We start from the raw sequence: 20900 nt of genomic DNA, 5'->3' as shown, positions 1-20900 counted from the left end.
GTAGGGGTTCACAGTATTGCCACCATTTCTTCTGAACTGCTGCCTTCAGAGCTGGACAATTGGGAGCCCAGCTCTGAAGGCAGCGCCACTGTCAACAGCAGCGCAGAAGTGAGGGTGACATGGTATGGTATTGTCACCCATACTTCTGCGCTGCTGCTGGTGGCGGTGCTGCCTTCAGAGCTGGGCTCCCAGCCAGCAGCCGCGTAGCTTCCTGGAGCCGGGGGAGGTTCCTGAATGGAGGGCTGACCCAGCCTTGGGAGCAGCCCACGCAGGGGAAGAGGAAGTCCCCTCCTTCCCCAGCCTAGCCGGGACTAGCAGCTGTAGCCCAGCACACAGTACCCCCAGCTGGAGAACTCCCAGCCCTGCTCCTGGCCCAGCGCTCGGGGGTTAAAGGGACTTTAGGCTGGCTGTGTGTGTGGGGAGTGACCACGGCGCCCTGGGCAGTCACCACTGTCACCCAACCATAAGGTCAGCTCTGCTACCCCCCAAAATGACAACCCCCTTCATACCATGCCACCCTCAATTCTGCGCTGCTGCTGGTGGCAATGCTGTCTTCAGAGCTGGGCATTCGGCCAGTGGCTGCTGCTCTCTGGCCACCCAGCTCTGAAGGCAGCGCTGCCCCCAGCAGCAGTGAAGTAAGGGTGGCAATACTACGACAATAATCAGATTTCATGATCCATTACACATTTTTCACTGTCAATTTGGTAGGGCCCTACTCATTATACATCTCTTTCTTTATTAGAGAATGTTGCACACACACAAAAATGTGATCCAAGGACTTGGACATGTGAGTTAAGATACTGTACCAAATTCAGTCCTGCTCCAGCTTAATCAAGATGCACCTGCTTATACAGAACTGAACTAGTTCCAGAGTATGGCTAGCAACCTGCCATTGCTTGGCCTGAAATGATTCCTTCAAAGCAAGACTTTATGTTCAACTTTTACCAAAATTCCAAAACACAAACTAATTTGTGGATGTCAGATTAACTGTGCACAAAATGGATAGATTTCTTAGCTTCTATTCAAGAAGAGTGAATAAAAGTCAAATGACTTGAAAAAACCCACACATTTAAACTGTATTTTAAAATTTAACTTTAATTTAAATTTAAATGTGTTTTTATTGTTAAAGACATATTAATTTATTTAAATTTGAATTTATGACAACCTATGCTAAGGCCTAAACTGACTATAATCTATTAAAATAATTTATATAAATTTGCATATATAAAAATCTCATACACTCATTCAATGAGCCATTTTCAAACTATAAAGGCTGCTTTTTTGGTATAGAAAATCAGGGCGAAAACATCTTTAACTACATTTTGGGGTCAAAATTAACAATATGGTACCATCTATATCATTTTCAGTTTTGACAAAGGAATGAATGCTGGCAGTTACTTTTTTCCAAATGTCAGTACTCACAGTTTCTGTTGTGCAGAAAAGCTTTAGCCTCAAATTACAGAACAAATGTATGTTATGCTATATAATTAGATAAATGTGCATCCTCCTAGCAAAATGTAGTACCAAATCTAATGTAAAGGCTATATTTAACTGTAAATAATCAAATCAACATGTTTTAATAGTTATATAAATATTCTTTATGAAAATAACTCAAAAGTACAAATGCAAAAAAGTGATTAAAATCAATTATTTGCATTTGAAGGAATGCTGAATTTGGGCTAGATGAGAAGAACAACTCCAAAATATAAATATCGGACTAGAGAAAACTGAAGTTCTTTTACAAAATGTATATGGCACTGGAAGAGCATCTCTCCAAATAGATCTTACTGATGTAACATCATGTGACACCAGCAAAGATTTTATAACGCTGTTTGCTTTTGGTCAACTACATTGTACAATAAACAATAAAAATAAAATTAAAACAATGTAAAAAAGTAAAATATTCATAATTTATAAACTATCAAAATTAGTTTTAAAGCAATTACATTTTATATATTTTTTAAAAATAACTGCATGTTACAAAGTATTTAAACAAACTGTACACATACTGTTGAATTATAGGTCTATGCAGATTCTAACTTCAATACACAACAGCAAATAACTACCAAATATAGGGCATCATTCTTCCAACCATAATATATATTTAGATATACTTGGGGAAGCAGATATGCTGACAATATTTTCCATTTACTGTACCTTCTAAGCGTCTATCTGTACAACAGCAATCTTTTATGCAAAATGCACCTGACTGCAGTTAGCCATGGTAATAAAATACATAGTTTCTTCAGTGTTTCCATTAACTGTTGTATCACAAAGTACTTCTGCAATACAAAAGAACTAAATGTTAACATGATATTCTCACAAATGACAGCTCATAAGAAAGTTTGACATGATGGCTTCAAGAATCTGTTATAAGCACCAAGTTCCACTGAAATTAATAGGCTCTCAAAATTATTTTGAAAGATAAGAAAATGTCCAAGATCTACTAAAACATTAATCTCTTTTGCCACTGTCAAAAGAAAGGCAAATGAACTCTACACTGGCCTATATTTGGAATTCTTCCCTAGCTTTTCAAGAGTTTTTTAAAATGTACTCCAGCCAACATGGTGAATCTGGACACCTACTCTTCATGTTAACAATACATTTACCCTCTCTCTATTGGACTGAGAAGCGGGATGCCAAAGTTCAAAGATAGTTATATTTAGAACTATGTTACAATTAATTTTAAAAGTAACTGTCAGGTTGGGGAGGGAAAATCATCACACACTGAAAATTTTGCACCTCATATAGTTACAACTAATACCTAATAATACTATAACGGAAAGGTTTTCCCCCCACCTCATTTGTTTACTTCGTGTATGCAGCAACACTTTTTACATTTAGCCAGTTTCACTTTTTCCACATATAGTCAATTTCTCCCTTGCTGAAAAGATTCTTATGCATAAAAAGGAACTAAAAAATATTTAAGACACACTGTTTAAAAAGTGCTATATGAGACACTGGATCAAACAAAACAATACATCACTAGTTAATTTAAAAAAAATTCAAGCTGACAGTATCACTTTAATATTTTATACCAGAAATGGTTCCTTACCTAGGTTGTTCGAAGTCATATGTTCAACAGGAGGATTAGTACTAAGCTGCCATACTGTTTTAACCTCCTTCTGACCATGTCCACTATTTATTTCCACCCTCCATATTTGTGCATGATCACTGAGGGAATAATCAAATAGCACAAAAAACCCTAATAATTATGTACTCAATCAAGATTTGAATTTCCGTATTATGAAATCTGAGGTTTGGCTTACTTTTGATAGAACTTATTGACAACAGCTGGTCTGATTGGTAGCTGAAACACATGCTTCTCATTCAGAGGATTTTCTTTGTAATATTTTATGCAGGACCTGTGATAAAAGCAGTCAAATACTGTTCCTTATTACTTCTTGGATAAGTGTTTATGCAACTATTCAACCCCAGATCAATATACATGCAAAACTAACTTCCTTTTACATGCTTTCATGACAATAGATCAGTTACTACGCACTTGCTTGAAACATAGATTCCAAAACTTGATTTTGGCTCTTGCTTCCCAGGACAGTAGAAAATGATCATATCACAACAGTGACTTCATAAGAGTTACTATACTTGACAAATTGCAACTGCATAATAATTTATTCCTCACAAATGTTCCCTCTAAAACCATGGTATTTTTTAGAATGGAAGGCTAATTTTTCACACTATCCAGTCACAGAAGCTTTGTACCATTGAAAATAAATATGAAATATGTTGGGATTTTGCGCTAGTTGAGAGCTAAATGGATGAAAGCCTCAAAAAATTGCAAAGTTTGGAAGCATGACTTGAAATGGCTGATAAAACAAGACATGCAAGAAAGAAGCTGCAGCAACAAAAAAGCTAATGTAAAAAAAAAAACCCCACTAAATGTTTGTTTTGAATATTATTCTGAAGGTATGTTCTTATGAATACCTGTTTTACATATTTCAGAATGGAGGAATGGCTGGGATCTGAGAGCTCAGAAAGGAAAAGGAAGAAGAGAAGAAAATGAAAATTAGTATTCTAGTGATTTTCCTGAACGCCTTCACAAGATGATTGGGAAAGTATATTAAACCAGTATGGGGAAAGGGTATTAAACCAGGGCAGAAAAATTGAACAGTAAGATCCAAATGCTCCCAGTATCGTCCCCGTTACTCACAATCATTATCAATAAAATACGGTTTATAAAAAGTTAGCCTTTTGACTATATCTAGTTATTCAAAATAATCCATTTATTATTAACATTTAATGGCAGAAAGTAAAAATTAAATAATTACTGCATCAAAGAGAAGAGGTTCTCATGTTTGAAATGAAGAAAGACTGTGCAGCTGACCAATATTTCCAGCATATGATGAAGTTTTTGAATGCGATGAACCTGCTCCTGTAGCTCTACTGATGTGGATATGAAGTAGTCCTAGAGAAGAAAATAGAGACTTGAAAACAAGAAATAAACAAAGCTCTTAAAAGGTAACTGTTGGTGTTGGGTGGGTTAAATATGCTAACCAGATGAGTACTCAATTTGTACACATTCTGAAGGGTCACTCTCTCTGCTACATTTGTCTGCCCCTTTTTTATGAGAAAATAGGGTATTGATTTATAAAAATCCTGCTCTCAGAATGCTTCATTAAGCAGATTTCTTGCAAACTAAACACCATGCACTTTCTTGCAGCTGAGAGAAGCAACACTCTATGCAAACCTACAACCTTGAAGTAACCCTAGAACACATAGTTTGTTGATGTTGAGTCAAATGTCAGTGCAGTTAGAATGTCAATCTCTTGCCTACTTAAAAAAAAAAAAAATAGTTTAGTGATGGTGAAAAAGACACTGGATTGTACATGGGACATACTGGCAAGATAACTGGCTAGAGTTCAAGTTCCCTCTTAATCTGCAAATATACCCCAACCTTGACCTGGAAAGTCCACCTGTTAGGTGAGAAAGTAGTTTAACCTCCATAGCTCTCTGCTGAAAATACCAATAAAAATGCTAAATGGGATGGCTTGTGCGATATGGGTTACGGTCTAGACTACCAATTCTTTTCACATGGGTCAAACAGCTGTAACATGGTGGTAATTTTGGATCACCACAGATGTGGGAAGACTACCAATGACTTCAGTAGGTTTGAATCAGGGCTTCGGTCTGAGTTTGAGCCAGAGAGCTGGAAATGAAATAAGGAGATGTCATACTACCAGCTTGCATTCATAGTGTGATTTTCATTCTTAGGTCTGAAAGCTTTTTTACAAAAATGGGAAATATGATCTCCATTTACAGATGGGGAAAAACACACAGAGGTTAAGTGACTTATTGTGCGTAAAGTCACACAGCAAGTCAATGGCAGAGTATGGAAGAGAATCTAGATTTCCTGACCTAAAATATGGTGCCCTACCCAGGGGACTAAGCTGCTGTTACCAACCACCTAAACTATTAAGCCCACACTTTGATATTTTAATCCATACAGCAACCCTAATTTTAAGGAGGTGACAGACTTTCCATGATCAAGAATATGATTCAGAAGAAAAAGTGTTTTTCTAGTAGAATTTTAGGACTGTCAGAGTTGACAGTGTTCACTTCAGATATGTATGAAACACCAATTCAGAGTGTTATCAGCTTTTGAAAAGAGTGACAGACAAGCAAAACCTTCAGGGGCACCGTAATGCAAGAGCTACAAAACCCTATTTCTAACTGCAATCCTTCTGCAGTGTCCGCCTTCATGACTGAATGTAAATTTTCTCTACTACTGAAGTTAAAATTTTGTTTCAACAGCTATAAGAACTCTATTCTCAGGAGCAGATTCAAATTAATGGACAGGATTTCACAGCTCCCTACAAAATCCTGGGCATGGTTCTATCATATTTTTCAAGTGGATGTAGCTCTGTAAATAAGGACATTGAAGGTGGTACCTCAGCTTTGACCTAATTTCTCCTTCCTTTCCCCCCTCGCCAGAGTTAAAAAGAAGTGTTTAAAACACTCAGTTTTCAAGGCTGAGAACTCAGAATATATGTCATAGTCCTGCAAATAGGCTTTATGAATTTGGAGAGAAAATTAATCTAAACAAGTATATGTCAAAACTCTATATTGCTTTCAAAATAAGAATTAAAATATCTCACCAGATAGGTTAATGTTGCAAGTTCTTGGCCTGCAAAACAAATAAAGATTTTTTTTTTTAAAGAAACAAAAACATGCTACATACTGTGGCAGCTTCAGGCATAAGCAAAACAGGTGGCCACAGGAAGCCACACTAAGGGAAGAGTGCAATCACCACACCTGAGGACTTGTTTGTACTCACTGCTATAAGTACAAAGAGAAACATGAAGTGGCTGGTGTTGGAGACAGTGGTTAACAGCCACCAACATGGCATTTTCCCTACATGGAAATGCAAAGGGGCAGCAGTCGTAGGCATAGCAGGTGCTAGGATCAGCTGAGTCACCAGCCCTAAAGTTCTCAACGCTTCTCCCTCCTAAACAGCGTAAGGTTTGAAGCAGCAGAAACAGAAACCAGGTGAGCAAATGAGAGTGCATACAGGCTGGCAGTGTGGTAGGAAGACTCAGGGAATGAAGAAAAGGTGAAGAGAGAAGCCTTGAAAAAAGTAGCATAGGAATATAGGCCCACATTAGATTGGGTGAACTATGGTTTTAAATTGAACTGGGATATTAGCATGAGCAATAGGCCAAAAGCATGTGACCAAAAAGAATGAGAACATCAAAAAGAAAAGTTATTGCGTTAAACTTGTAGTGACCCTTCAAAATACCAGTGTTATCTTATTTAAGGTTTGGGCTGAAGTAATAGGGTAATAAAACACAATCAATTGGGTATCAGGTGCAGTAAATAATTGACAATATAAGAAAATCCTTCATATGGCCTTAGCTAAGGTCCGATAATTGGCAATGACATCAATAGTTTGTTAATGGATATAAAAAAAGTAAACTCTTAAAGACTTTATTGGTAATACCTGCCAGACCACGATGGAGTCGACCACTATGGGTCTAAGCCTCCCTGAGTTTGGCCTGTTTGTAACTATCCTGATCAAATGCTTATAAATGTTTTGTTACTATTTGGAGGTAGTAAACTGCTTATTATTTAGACTTTTTAGGCATGTTTAGAACAATTGTATAAATGTCATTTGACCTTTGGATTTAATAAAAGGAATTTATGATTAAATTAGTTTTGTGGTAATACCCTGATAAATAATAATTCCAACAAAGAGTAAGATAAAAGTGACAATGACAAAAATAGGAAAACAAAACAAAACAAAAAGGGAGACAACAACAACAGAATGGAAGCAAAAGAAACAATGAGACTGAAGATAAAGCCACAACACCATTGAAGTAACAATTTAATTTAAAAAATATATATATCTCCCTACATGCTAGCTGCTATTTCAAGGTGTGGCTCAAGAATGCAATTTATTCATTTTGTAAAATAAATTATACTGTCAGTATTCTTGGCTGTCTTCTCCTCAACCCCTTTTGATTACAAGAAGGGAGGAAAGAGAGACAGTAAGGAAGGACACACATTTTTTCCCCACCTAGTGCATTATCACACCTAAAAACAGGCTCCAGTTAAATAAATAGAATATTACTCAAATTTCTCCCTTCAGACTTTTCAGACTGATAGGTTTCCATCATTTAGACATTTATGAAAACCTACATAAAAAGATTAGTTTAGAAAACTGTTAAGCCTTAGTTATAAGCCATAGTTATTTTGAGATATAACGCGACCCGATATAACATGAATTCGGATATAACGCGGTAAAGCAGTGCTCCGGGTGGACGGGGCTGCGCACTTCGGCAGATCAAAGCAAGTTCGATATAATGCGGTTTCACCTATAACATGGTAAGATTTTTTGGCTTCCGAGGACAGCGTTATATCGGGGTAAAGGTGTACTTTTAATTTGCAAAATAAGCAAAGGAACACACTAAGTGGTAAGTACAGATTTTATGGGCAATAAGGAAAAAGGCTAAGGTGACAAAGAGGTGAAGTTAAGGTCAACAAAAACAGAAATGATTGATTGTTTAGGTCAAGTAGCCTTTTCTTGTGAATTTCCAGTCATGGTTTTAAATAACAGGCTTACCTATGAAACAACTGACATAATCTTTCTTCATTTTGTCCAGACCAATCTCCAGAAGCATTTGAATTGGAGTGACACCACTGAGGGAAATAGCCTCCATAGCTCCATGATAGGATTGTTGAATCAATTTGCTTAGTAAACTGCTACTCTCTTGATGAATCTAAAAAATAAGATGTTTTCTTGTAATATATAGATGAAATATACAGAGTAATTTACAAGCAGGACATTATAAAAAAAAAGAGACAAACTAATAGTGAACTATTTAAAACTGAATTTAAAATATTGTCAAAATGAGGAGCAATTTACAAACATTTAAAAGAAATGTAACCTACTTTATTTACACAACCAAAGCTGATACTTTTATCATGAAAACATATTCAACTACACATACATACCCAAGGCTGTATCTCACCATGTTCTAGGGATTTTATGATCAGTGTGAAACACTCTACCAAGTCTTGATAGGAAGCGACACCTTGAGAAAAGTTATTCCAATATTTAATGTATAATGGCTACAAAAACATCTGTCTGCCTTTACCACATAAATGATAAAAAAGTTGATCAATGAACAAAATATAGGACTTTAAAAAACTCCAAGAACAACAAAACCTGCATAGAACTGCATAGAACGGCCCAAAGATTAGTTTAAATGTGTGACTGTACCAAGAGGTCTTGCACTACACCATGAAGTTTGACAAGAGGTCCATGAGAGCAGGTTCCAGAGAATGGCCCTTTATTAATGCCTGTCCTAGAGTACAGCTCCAGAACCAACAGTGAAAGCAACTCAACAGTTTATAATTACTGTTAACAGGACATGAGGAGAGAGAGTTGATTTCTCAGTTAACTAAGTCCTAGACCGTGTCAGGCTTTATAGACTACAGTTCAAGGTGCTTGTTACAAACCAAAGTAAACAGATAACAATGCTTCATGCTTCACAGAAACTAAAATATGCTTTTAACTGCTTGCCCCACTTAAGAGAAGAAGTGTCTGCATTTTGCATCAGCAGAAACCTTCAAGTACTGATATACCTGAGTAGGGTATGTTGTACATTTATATAGAGTACATTTTAGTCATCTGCTTTTGATGTTACAAAGGCATTGATTATTATGGCAATATTCACATCAGAAAAGAATTATCATGACTTCCAAGTCAGCCCTACAAGTAAAAGAAGGCATTTATGTGCCAAAACTGTCACTTGATAATCAAAAAGCAATAATGGATTTAATTAATAGGACCCCAAGACTGCAATTATTATTTGCAAAGGTTGACATCTATAACATTTTCTACAGAACTACCTACTTTAAATATATTCCATGAGCCCCAGTAAAGTCTATTTTATAGATAAATGGCTGTCAGTAACGAAGTAGGTAAGCACTATTTCTTGCTAAAAAGAACTAACAATCAAGTTGGCAAACAGAAAATATGCACATACCACAAGTCACCATACTTTCCTATAATACTGTAAGTAGAACATGCTATCTTATGATTAAATGAATGACAACGAGCCTTAGGCCTGAAGAGTTAATCAGTTCTTAAAACCTGGAGAAACTTATACCAATTTCTTAAAATATATATAAAAAAGTGGTATAAGAAATGGGTAAAAATTATAAGGCAGTGAGAAAAAGATAAAACAAACACTTACTCCTTCTCATTTTGCACCACAACTGTTCAGGAAAATCCAGGTCTCCTCGCTCACTAAAAAGTGATTTTATTGAACTGTCCACTGCAGCTGAGTCACATTGGACTTTCTGAAAGAGAGAGTTTTACTTGAAAATGGTCCTTCAAAATAAAGTCAAACATTTGTCATAACATTCTAAAGCAGTGGTGCGCAAACTTTTCCAATCGCGCCCCTCCTTTAAAATTCACAGAATTTATTGCATCCTATCCTCCATTGCCACCCTTATTTCTGCACTACTGCTGGCAACAGTGCGGCCTTAAGAGTTGGGTGGCCGGGGAGTGGTGGCTGCTCTTGTTTGCAGCGCGAGAGGACTATATTTTTAATCCTGCTCCTGTCCTGCCCCACAATACCCACTCTATTTTTATCCTGTTCCCACTATTATGACAGAGAGTCCTGAAGGACCCACAGGATCCCAGTTTCTTCACACACACCCCAGAGAATCTCGCATGCTCCTGTTTGCGCACCACTGTTCTAAAGAGCCACATAAATCAAATCCTCTCCAATAGCCAAATCTATTTGCAAGATTAATATTTCTTCTCCCGCCCAATCAGTAGTTCAATAAATAAACATATTTCATACCAATTAAGAAACATGCTTTTACCAAGTCTTAACAAAGTAGTGAGGAGCCACTGTCCTAACCTCTTGGGAAACAGCTAATTCCTAAAGGTTATGTGCCCACAAAAGGATATTGTTGTTGGGAGGAAGGGTTTCTGGCCATTGCAAAGCAGAGCTTGACCAGAATGCGTGCCTAGATGGAGTAAAAATTGACGCTAATTCCCTCAAACATGTCCTTCCACTGTGACTTACAATTGGCTATACCAGTATAGACTGAAAGTACTGGCATAAACAGCTGCAGTGATGGAATTAGAGAAGTACCAGTAAAGGATATGACTAATACTGCACAGATTTCACAGATGATAGAGTTGTGTGATTTTTTATTTGTTTTTAATGTATGACTTGCAATGCACCAAATACAAAAAAAAAAAAAAAAAAAAAAAATTCTTCTGAGCATATGGTTTTCCCCATGATCTTTGATGCAGGACTAAAGTTTATCATTTTGTTGGTGTTCAGTAGATCAAAATGGAAAATTAATTTCTTTGACTTAACCTTCCTATAAAAAGGGGGGGGAAATCTCAACTATTTGTGAGGAGAGAGACAAATAAATAAATACTAACAAATACTAAATAACTATTAAAAATAAATACAAAAAAAAAATACAAAAAATATTAAAATCCCTACAAAATTGTTTGAAGTTATTTAAGGCAGGAAGTTATCATGGTGATGTGTGTTAACAGCTAGATAGATAAATGTGCCAGTTTCCAGAACCTCTGGTAGGCCATGGACCACTGGAGAGTCAAGCCAGTGACAGAGTGAAACTGGCACAGAGATCAAAGTAGCTTCATGTAAGAAGGTGAAATAGCAGCATGAGACTGATCACTTTAGGAGATGAGAGGGGAAGATTAAGATGATGAAAAGTGATCGTGTTTGGAAGAAATCAGAGAGATCTCCAACCCGTAGGTAAAGAGGAAGGGAGAGAAGGAAGCAGACCTTTGTGGAGTTAATCCACTCCTATCCATCAGGATTGGTGTTGCCTGCTGGACAAGATCATAGCTACTTCTCTTTGAACATAACAATCAATATTAAAAGCTAAGTAAAACTCTGGGGAAAATGCTAAAATATAAAACACTGAAGGAGATTTTGAAAAGGCACAAATGACTTTCAGCTAAGTGCCCAATGGCTACATGTGCCTTTGAAACAATAGATCTCTTACAGTTCCTGCTGAGTAAGGACAACAGGGGAGATTTTCAAACTACTGCAGAGACAGTGAAAGAAAGAAAATACACATACCTCTGCATCATTTTTATGTACTGATGTATTAAATCCATCCAGTTTATTCTTTAAATCTGAAAGGGGGAGGGAAAGGAATTGTACCACTATGATACATCATGTACAGCTGAACAACAGTATAAGTCTCAGACATGTTACAATTTTGGTCCTACTCACAGAGATTAGATGGATGGATAACAAATACTGAAAGGTATTATCTTTCTTTGTGATTCCTTCTAAACACTGTTTCTACTATTCAAAATTAGATAAGAATAGAATTATTTGAGTTGGAAGGGACCTCAAGTAGATGATCTAATCAGGCTTTTGAAAAAAATCCTCCCCCACTCAAAAGGAGCTCATAATGCTGTCATGGGTTCCTTGCCTTCCCCGAGGGCAGGGAAGGGAAAGAGAAGGGTTTGGGGGGGGGGGTGCGCACACATTGAAGAAAATCACAACAATCCTTCATCTAATACATTCAGCTGCATAACGGAAGGATTTGTTATATTATTTCTAAATGCCCATCTATTAAGGACAGTTTAGTCTGGGATGGTCCCTTCTTGTGTATTTTTAAAGTAAATTGTTTTGTCATTTTTTCACACTTACTTTTGTGGATATTTTCAGTTTCATTTTAAAGTTCTCTGTTTCTCTTCTACTACATCCATTTTCTATTACCTTAAACTCGCATGTCTGTAGTCTCTCTGACAAGATTTTTTTTGCACTTAATGGCCAGAATTTTCAGAAGTGACTAGTGATTTTTGGAAGCCTCAGTGTGAGACACCTTAGACTTTCAGAGAGTGGGCATTTGGCACTTTCTGAATTTCAGGATAATTAAAGATAACACAAGTTGGGCACACAAAGATTGGTGTACTGAAATCACTAGTCACTGAAATCTTGGCCACTATGTTTACATGTGTTCTTGCCCTTCTCAGTCTGTAAACTGTTGCAGGAGAGATTTTTATTTGTCTCATTTCACTTTTTTTTCTTCCTATTCTCCACAATGTGGGAAAAACACTATGGCTTACCCATTGCACAGGATTCTCATGATTTCACCAGGAGAGTTAGAGGTATACAAAGTAATCTGTTTCTTGAACACTTTTGGTGGACTACTGTACCTTATAAATTATCATCTCCCGTTCCAATACTATCATAATCTTATTATGTGACATTTTCATTTCATTCTTGTGAAATTTTAAGCCCCTTGCCATTTTTTTCTTAACATAAATTTTTATTACAAGATTTACCCTTCTCCGCACAATTTTACCCAATCATAGCATCTCAAATTATTAAACAAAAATACCATTCAGAAGTTCCTTGACGAGCTCAACGGCTGATTCAGCTACCAAAGGCTCAGGCCATTCAGTCATGCCAGTCTTCAAGCCTTCAGCCAAAACCTAACAGCACAAAAAAATCCAGACACACTTATTTTGTTTGAGGTTCTGCATATAACATAGAATATAAAAGTGTATTAAACTTGAAAGAAAGAAAAAAATTACCCACTGTATGAAAATTCCACCAAGAAATATATATGGTATGCAATACTGCCAAGATGATGTTGTATTAGAAATGTTTAGAATGTTCTGATTTGTGTGTTCTTTATTTCTCAACCTTAACACTGCGTTAAAAGTTATTTTGCATTTAATATATACATGTAATTTCAAAGAACCTTTTAAACAGCTACAGAGATTCTAAATAAGAACACCATTGAATTGTGGAGGTAAATGTGTGGTTGCGCAGGTGGTGTCAGAGAGAGGGCTTTGGATTCTTCGACCATGGGATGTTGTTCCAGGAAGAAGGGATCCACCTAATGAAGAGAGGGAAGAGCATCTTCGCAGGCAGGCTTGCTAACCTAGTGAGGAGGGCTTTAAACTAGGTTCACCGGGGGATGGAGACCTAAGCCCTGAGGCAAGTGGAATACCGGGAGGAAACACAAGGAGGAAGGTGCAACAGAGGGAGGCCTCCTGATTCACACTGAGAAAGTAGGGCAATCAGCTAGTTATCTTAGGTGCCTGTACACAAACGCAAGAAGCCTGGGAAACAAGCAGGAAGAATTGGAAGTCCTGGCACAGTCAAGGAACTATGATGTGACTGGAATAACAGAGACTTGGTGGGGTAACTCACATGACTGGGGCACAGTCATGGATGAGTATAAACTGTTCAGGAAGGACAGGCGTGGGAGAAAAGGTGGAGTTCCACTGTACGTAAGAAAGTGATATGATTGCTCAGAGCTCTAGTATGAAACTGGAGAAAAGCCTGTTCAGAGTCTTTGGGTTAAGTTTAGAGGCGAGAGCAACAAGTTTGATGTCGTGGTGGGCGTCCGCTACAGACCACCAGACCTTGACTTTAGCAAACCTTTTGATACAGTCTCCCACAGTGTTCTTGCCAGCAAGTTAAAAAAGTGTGGATTGGATGAATGGACTATAAAGGTGGATAGAAAGCTGACTAGATCATCTGGCTCAACGGGTAGTGATCAATGGCTTGATGTCTAGTTGGCAGCCAGTATCAAACGGAGTGCCCCAGGGATAGGTCCTGGGGCTGGTTTTATTCAGCATTTTAATTAATTAATTATCTGGATGATGGGATGGATTGCACCCTAGGCAAGTTCGCAGATGACACTAAGGTGGGGGGGAAGGTAGACACACTGGAGAGTAGGGATAGGGTTCAGAGTGACCTAGACAAATTGGAGGATTGGGCCAAAAGAAATCTGATGAGGTTCAACAAGGATAAGTGCAAAGTCCTGCACTTAGGACGGAAGAATCCCATGCACTGCTACAGGCTGGGGACTGACTGGCTAAGCGGTAGTTCTGAGAAAAAGACCTGGGGATTACAGTGGACGAGAAGCTGGATATGAGTCAACAGTGTCCCCTTGTTGCCAAGAAGGCTAACTGGGCTGCATTAGTAGGAGCATTGCCAGCAGATCGAGGAAAGTGATTATTCTCCTCTATTTGGCACTGGTGAGGCCACATCTGGAGTATTGTGTCCAGTTTTGCGTGACCCACTACAGAAAGAATGTGGGCAAATTGGAGAGAGTCCAGTGGAAGGAAATGAAAACAATTAGGGAGCTGGGGCACATGACTTATGAGGAGAGGCTGAGGGAACTGGGCTTATTTAGTCTGCAGAAGAGAAGAGTGAGGGGAGATTTGATAGCAGCCTTCAACTACCTGAAGGGGGGATCCAAAGAGGATGGAGCTCGGCTGTTCTCAGTGGTGGCAGATGACAGAACAAGGAGCAATGGTCTCAAGTTGCAGTGGGGGAGGTCTAGGCTGGATATTAGGAAACGCTATTTCACTAGGAGGGTGGTAAAGCACTGGAATGGGTTACCTAGGGAGGTGCTGGAATGTCCATCCTTAGAGGTTTTTAAGGCCCGGCTTGACAAAGCCCTGGCTAGGATGATTTAGTTGGGGTTGGTCCTGCTTTGAGCAGGGGGTTGGAGTAGATGACCTTCTCTGATTCTATGAACACAAAAAACGTAAAAATACCATTCCTGGTATAACGACAACCAAACTGATATCAATTGGGAATTTCACATTTATACTTACAAGGAGAAACTGCAATTCTCTATGTAACTGGAACACAGGACTCCTGGGGTCCCCAGATTCCAATCTAATATTCTGAAAATTCCAAAATACACATCAGATTCTGACTCTGGAATAAAAATTTGCTAAAACCTTATTAACAGAACGGATGAACTATTTATTATGGATATTATCAACACACTATATTGCTACTGCAACAATAATATAACCAGCAAAAATTAGCATATTTTCTGTGATCTACAATACTTGATATAAACAGTGACAAGGGTTTTTCTCCTACCAATATCGCCGCTGCAGTGAGTGGAGGTGTCTGCAGAATCGTATCCACAATATTCCAAGTAATATCAACATATATATTACTCTCTGATTCAACCACTGTATCCTCCAATGTAGTGGATCGAATGAGCTCATATTGAGCAAAGCCTTTGGTTGTCACCTAGAATGAATATATTTTAAATAGACATTTACAACTGAAATCTACCATTCTAAGGATTATTTTCAAAAGAACGTTATGTGATACTTCCTGAAGCCTGCAAAAGAGCCCTAAAATGCCAAATCAACGTAGTACTGGAAAGGTGTTCCACCAATCAAACATTTTTAAGAGAACTTTAAAAATAAAACTTGGCTATTGTCAGAGAAACATACTGCAATGTAGCACATCCAAAAGTTAGGTACCATGTGTGGTACCTTGCTTCCCAGATTAGCAGGAGCTCACAGTGCTACAGATCAAGATATAAACACCAGCCATAAAGCTAACAAAAAAGTCCCACAAATCAACAAATATACTAAGAATCTTACAACTTAAATTCATAAACTAAAATAATTAAATTTACAATATTTTGAAGGGTGGGAAAGCATGAAAAACCTACAATAGATGAGCGATGTCTGATTTTGTGTGCCTTTTTGAGGTCTTCTAGATTTGCAAAACAGGTTTTATCAGCTGTAGGACCTGGGAAAGGAAGAGAGGCTTTCAGAAAATGCTAACCACAAATTGAATTTAGCACTCAGATGTAATTATTAAGTGGTCAAAATGGAAAAAATAAGTGGTGGTATTCTCCCAAGATCCACTCACAATGCAAATTCTGCTCGCTTGTGACACCAAAATGAGCTGCCATTCACTGTAAAGCTATTCTTCAAAATACAATCATCCCTCTATTGTTTTTGTACAATTAGCAGTGCAACTTAACGGCATTTTTAAATGTTTAGTAGGGTTCAGTTACTATATATCAGTGAGATGAATGGGAGCAATTCTCACTTCTCTAAAAGTTAGTGTGTCAGACTGTCTGAAGAGCTGTCTGGACATCACTGCATGGATTGCATTCCATTCACACTTTGAAGGTTATTTTTGATACAACTTGGGCTAGAGACAATTATTTTAAAATGAAAATTTAGATTATAGAGCACAAGTGGACAACTATCATGACAATATAGGCTGTTACCATATTAACTCTCCCTTATTTCTTGTCCTCCACACTTTCAACTTTGGTGAAGGGCTGACTGTGTAACATCATAGCTAGCAGGAACTTACCATTACATGTAACTATATGGAAACTGATCCCTGTGATTTTGTTCCCATTTTTGAGAGGCTCAGCACCTAGCCAACAGGTATGTTCAGGGTCAGAGCGGTCACATCTTACCCACAGGGGAGGAAGCACAACTGGTTTGCTTATCTTCAAATGGGTCATGTTTGGATTTTGTGCCATTGCATAGAGTGAAATCAGTTGCCTGGAAAGAAAAGAACAATCATTAACAAAATTTAGCATGATTTTAGCTAACCCCTCTCTGTTTACGCTACTTCAAAATCTAGTGCAGGGATCGGCAACCTTTGGCACGAGGCCCGCCAGGGTAAGCCCCCAGCGGGCCGGGCCAGTGTGTTTACCTGCCACGTCTGCAGGTTAGGCCGATCGCGGCTCCCACTGGCCACAGTTCGCTGCTCCAGGCCAATGGGGGCTGCGGGAAGCGGCGGCCAGCACATCCCTCGGCCTACACAGCTTCCCGCAGCCCCCATTGGCCTGGAACGGCGAACTGCGGCCAGTGGGAGCCACGATCGGCCGAACCTGCCAAAGGTTGCTGTCTCACATTTGAATAGTTGTTGTTCTCTTAACAATAATGAGGATAACATCAAAAGTATGAAATATCTAGATTTCTCCTTCTAGATTATTGTCTACACGGTTTGAGGAAAATATATACGTAATACACACAAAATTCCATCTGCTTTGCAAATTCCTATGATTAGTTAGAACATAAAAACAGCCATACTGGGTCAGACCAAAGGCCCATCTAGCTCAGTATCGTGTCTTCTGGCAGTGGCCAGCACCAGGTATTTCAGAGGGAATGAACAGAACAGGTAATCATCAAGTGATACATCCCCTGTTGCCTGTTTAGTTTAGCTATACACAACACTTAGTATGCTAGTTACATTGCTGCACAGAATTTACTTTTGTGTTGAATAAGGTATAAAACTGCTTTTAAACAAAAAGATAAAACTATGGAAACTTACTTTCCTCTTGTAACAGATAGAGCAACTGGTCCAGAACCCTTCTGTGGTGTAAACTCTGAAATATAAGTGGCATCATCTATTTGTGATTCTTCCATTTGGTCAGTTAGTTCAACATGTCCCTTTAAAAGAAATGCACAAGTAAATCTGAAAATTAGAATATATTTGAACATTTCTAGGGATGTAAATGTAAGGCTCTAGTTTTAAAACAAAACAAACAAAACCCACTTACAGCTTTCTGCATAATGAATATCATACTGTTTCCATTCCAAAAACTTTCTAAGGGACTTCTACAACCCTCGCCAAACAGATGTACTTGGACATCAGCCTGGAAAAGGAAAAGAAAAATTTTGTTAATGTATTGCATTTACATGTTGTGTTTAGAAGACATTTTTGTGATAAAGATTTCAAAATCAACTAATTACACAACAAACTATTTTCTACTATCATTTCAACCATTCATTAATAATCCATGCCTTTCTCACCTCAAGATAAGACAGCTGCAATGTACTCTACACGGAGCTAAACCTTATCAACTGAGAAATTTAAGATGATGCAGAATGTTGCAAGCCACTTAATAACAGCATATCATGAATCACAGCTCTGGAATCTGTACTGGCTGCCTATTGGTTTCCGGGGGAAATTTATGGTTTAAGTTGACCTATTAAACCCCAAATAGCTTAGGACCTAAGAGATTGCCATCTTCCCATGCCATACTGTTGCAGCTGCAGTCAGTGGAGGTACTCAAGCTGTCGTCCCCTTGGTATAAAAGAGAGGGTGAGTTTCTCATGACAGTTTCTCCATAAGGGGTTCTAAACTTTGGAATTCACTCCCTGAGCTGGTCCCAAATAGCCCAAATCTGTTGCTTTCAAGGCTGCGCAGCTCTTTACTCAGGCTTTTGAATATGAAAAGAAAAGGAGTGCAATAAAGGTACTGGTTGATTTGTCATTTCTATTCAGCTATTTATTTTCTAGCTTTGGAAAAGCTGTTTTTAAATGTTACTCATTTTTAAAATTATGCCAATTTGCCTAGATCCCAAGATTAGATGCTTCTCTTCTACACACTCCTGTTTGTTATAAATTTAAAAATAAATAATGACCTTTGAGATATCTTTAGAAATTTTTCAAACCATTTTAAGCTTAAAGAGCTATTTTTAAATAAAAGAAACAAAATGTATTTACCTCAAAGGGAAATGGGTCTTTGGGGATACCTTTGTTTCCTTCATTATATACTCTGAAATAAAACAAAATATTCACTTAGTTTATTTTTTCTTTTTTCCCCTCCCCAAATGGCATTTGTCTCTAAAAACTAGAAAGAAAATGAGCCTCGGATCTTAGTTTAATATATGGCACACTACTAACTCCAAATAAAACTACATTTACACTACATTAATTATCTATTTCAAATCTAGTTAATTTTATAAACTTTAGAAAAATAAAAAGTTTCAAGTTCAACATCTGCCGGAGTCTCCCTATCCACACCCCCGCCCCCTGACCACCACCCCGAACTCCCTTGCCCTCTATCCAACCTCCCCATGCTCCCTGCCCCCTTACCGCATTGCCTGGAGTGCCGGTGGCTGCGGTGCGGCTGTGGCTGGAGCCAGCCACGCCACCGCGCAGCACAGAGCACCGGATCAGGCCGCGGCTCTGCAGTTGCACTGCCCGGCTGCCCAGAGCATTGTGCAGGTGGCGCGCTGAGCCTGCGGGGGAAGGGGAACAGCGGGGGAGGGGCCGGGGGCTAGCCTCCTGGGCCAAGAGCTATGGGGTCGGGCAGGAGGGTCCCGCAGGCCGGATGTGGCCCACAGGCCGTAGTTTGCCCACCTCTGGTCTAATCAGACAAACTCAAACACCCTTGCCCCGCCCCCTACCCCAAGGCCACACCCCTGCCCCTTCTCCGAGGCCCCCCCCATTCACTCCAGCCCCCCTCCCTCAGTCGCTCGCTCACTCTCCCCCACCCTCACTCACTTTCACCGGGTTGGGGCCAAAGGGTTTGGAGCATGGGAGGGGGCTCCGGGCTGAGCCTGGGGCAGGGGTGCACGAGGGGGCTCAGGGCTGGAGCAGGAGGTTGGGATGCAGGAGGGGGTTCAGGTGCAGGCTCTGGGAAGGAGTTTGGGTGTGGGAGGGGGCTCAGGGCTGGGGCAGGAGGTTGGGATGTGGGAGGGGGTGCAGGCTCTGGGAGGGAGTTTGGGTACAGAAGGGGGTTGGAGTGTAGGAGGGGGCTCAGGTGGGGGGCTCTGGGAGGGAGTTTGGGTGCAGGCTGGGGCAGGGGGTTGGGGTGCAAGAGGGGGCTCAGGATGCAGGGTCTGGCCGGGCAGCACTTACCTCAGGTGGCTCCCGGAAACAGCAGCATGTCCGACAGCAGCTCTTAGGCTTATGGGCGGCTCTGCATGCTGCCCCTGCCTGCAAGCACCGCCCTCGCAGCTCCCATTGGCTGTGGTACCCTGTTCCCGGCCAATGGGAGCTGCGGAGTTGGCGTTCAGGGTGGGGGCAGCACGCAGAGATCCTCTTGGCCACACCACCTCCTAAGAGCCGCTGCCGGAAACGTCGCCGCTTCCGGGGGCGGCATGGAGCCAGAGTAGGTAGGGAGCCTGCCTTAGTCCCGCTGCACCGCCAGACTTTTAGTGACCTAAAATCTTCCGGATTGGCCTCAGTAGCCTTCAGGAGATCGAGCCCGATTCTGGGAGACTCCTGGCCAAACCAGGAGAGTTAGCAACCCTACAGCCGTGCCACTGTAATGCCACAGTGTAGACACTTCCTTCTTGAACAGAAAGGGCTTTTTCGTCGATGTAGTTAAACAACCTCTCCAAGAGGCAGTAGCAAGGTCCGTGGAAGAATCCTTCCGTCAACCAAGCCACATCTATACTGGAAGTTAAGTCGATATAATAGACACCCTGAGAGCTAGGGGCTACGAGGTTCAAACTCATGCACTGATCATCAGAGCCCTGGGTGCATGGGACTCCGGTAACAAGCGAGTGCTGAGAGAACGTGGCGTCGGTCAACGCTACGCTCGGCTGATGCGGCAACTCATGGTGTTGGACGCCATCAGGCAGTCGAGGAACATCTACATAGAACACATCACCGGACCTCGACAATACCAGGAGGGATAAGCTGGAGTGCTGATGAAAAGCACAGTCGGGAAAGTGACTGAAATACTTTCCTGATGGACTGTTTTTTTCTAAATGGACAACCTAAATTCTCAATTACTGAGGGACAATCTTCACTCATTGATATATTTTGCTTTCCGCCACCAACTCTCTGTATAACTTTTTTCCATGAGTAATGTACACGA

General features: G+C 39.8%; 1 protein-coding gene across 1 annotated transcript; it reads right to left on the bottom strand.

The window, feature by feature from the left end:
• Window positions 1-2190: 2190 nt before the first annotated feature.
• ZWILCH (zwilch kinetochore protein) lies at window positions 2191-16840 on the bottom strand. Its single transcript, XM_065412393.1, has 14 exons — window positions 16644-16840; window positions 15985-16064; window positions 15396-15551; window positions 15119-15190; window positions 12880-12973; window positions 11604-11659; window positions 9720-9825; window positions 8473-8552; window positions 8081-8237; window positions 6117-6145; window positions 4290-4426; window positions 3270-3365; window positions 3056-3174; window positions 2191-2282 (listed from the first exon to the last, which is right to left on the bottom strand). Exons 1-14 carry the CDS (start codon window positions 16816-16818, stop codon window positions 2191-2193), a joined length of 1449 nt encoding a protein of 482 aa, XP_065268465.1. The 5' UTR covers window positions 16819-16840.
• Between the last annotated feature and the right edge of the window lie 4060 nt (window positions 16841-20900).

The sequence above is a fragment of the Emys orbicularis genome, chromosome 10 (genome assembly GCF_028017835.1).
Source record: "Emys orbicularis isolate rEmyOrb1 chromosome 10, rEmyOrb1.hap1, whole genome shotgun sequence".
Lineage (NCBI taxonomy): Eukaryota > Metazoa > Chordata > Testudines > Emydidae > Emys > Emys orbicularis.
This window is presented reverse-complemented; position numbering and strand designations above follow the sequence as displayed.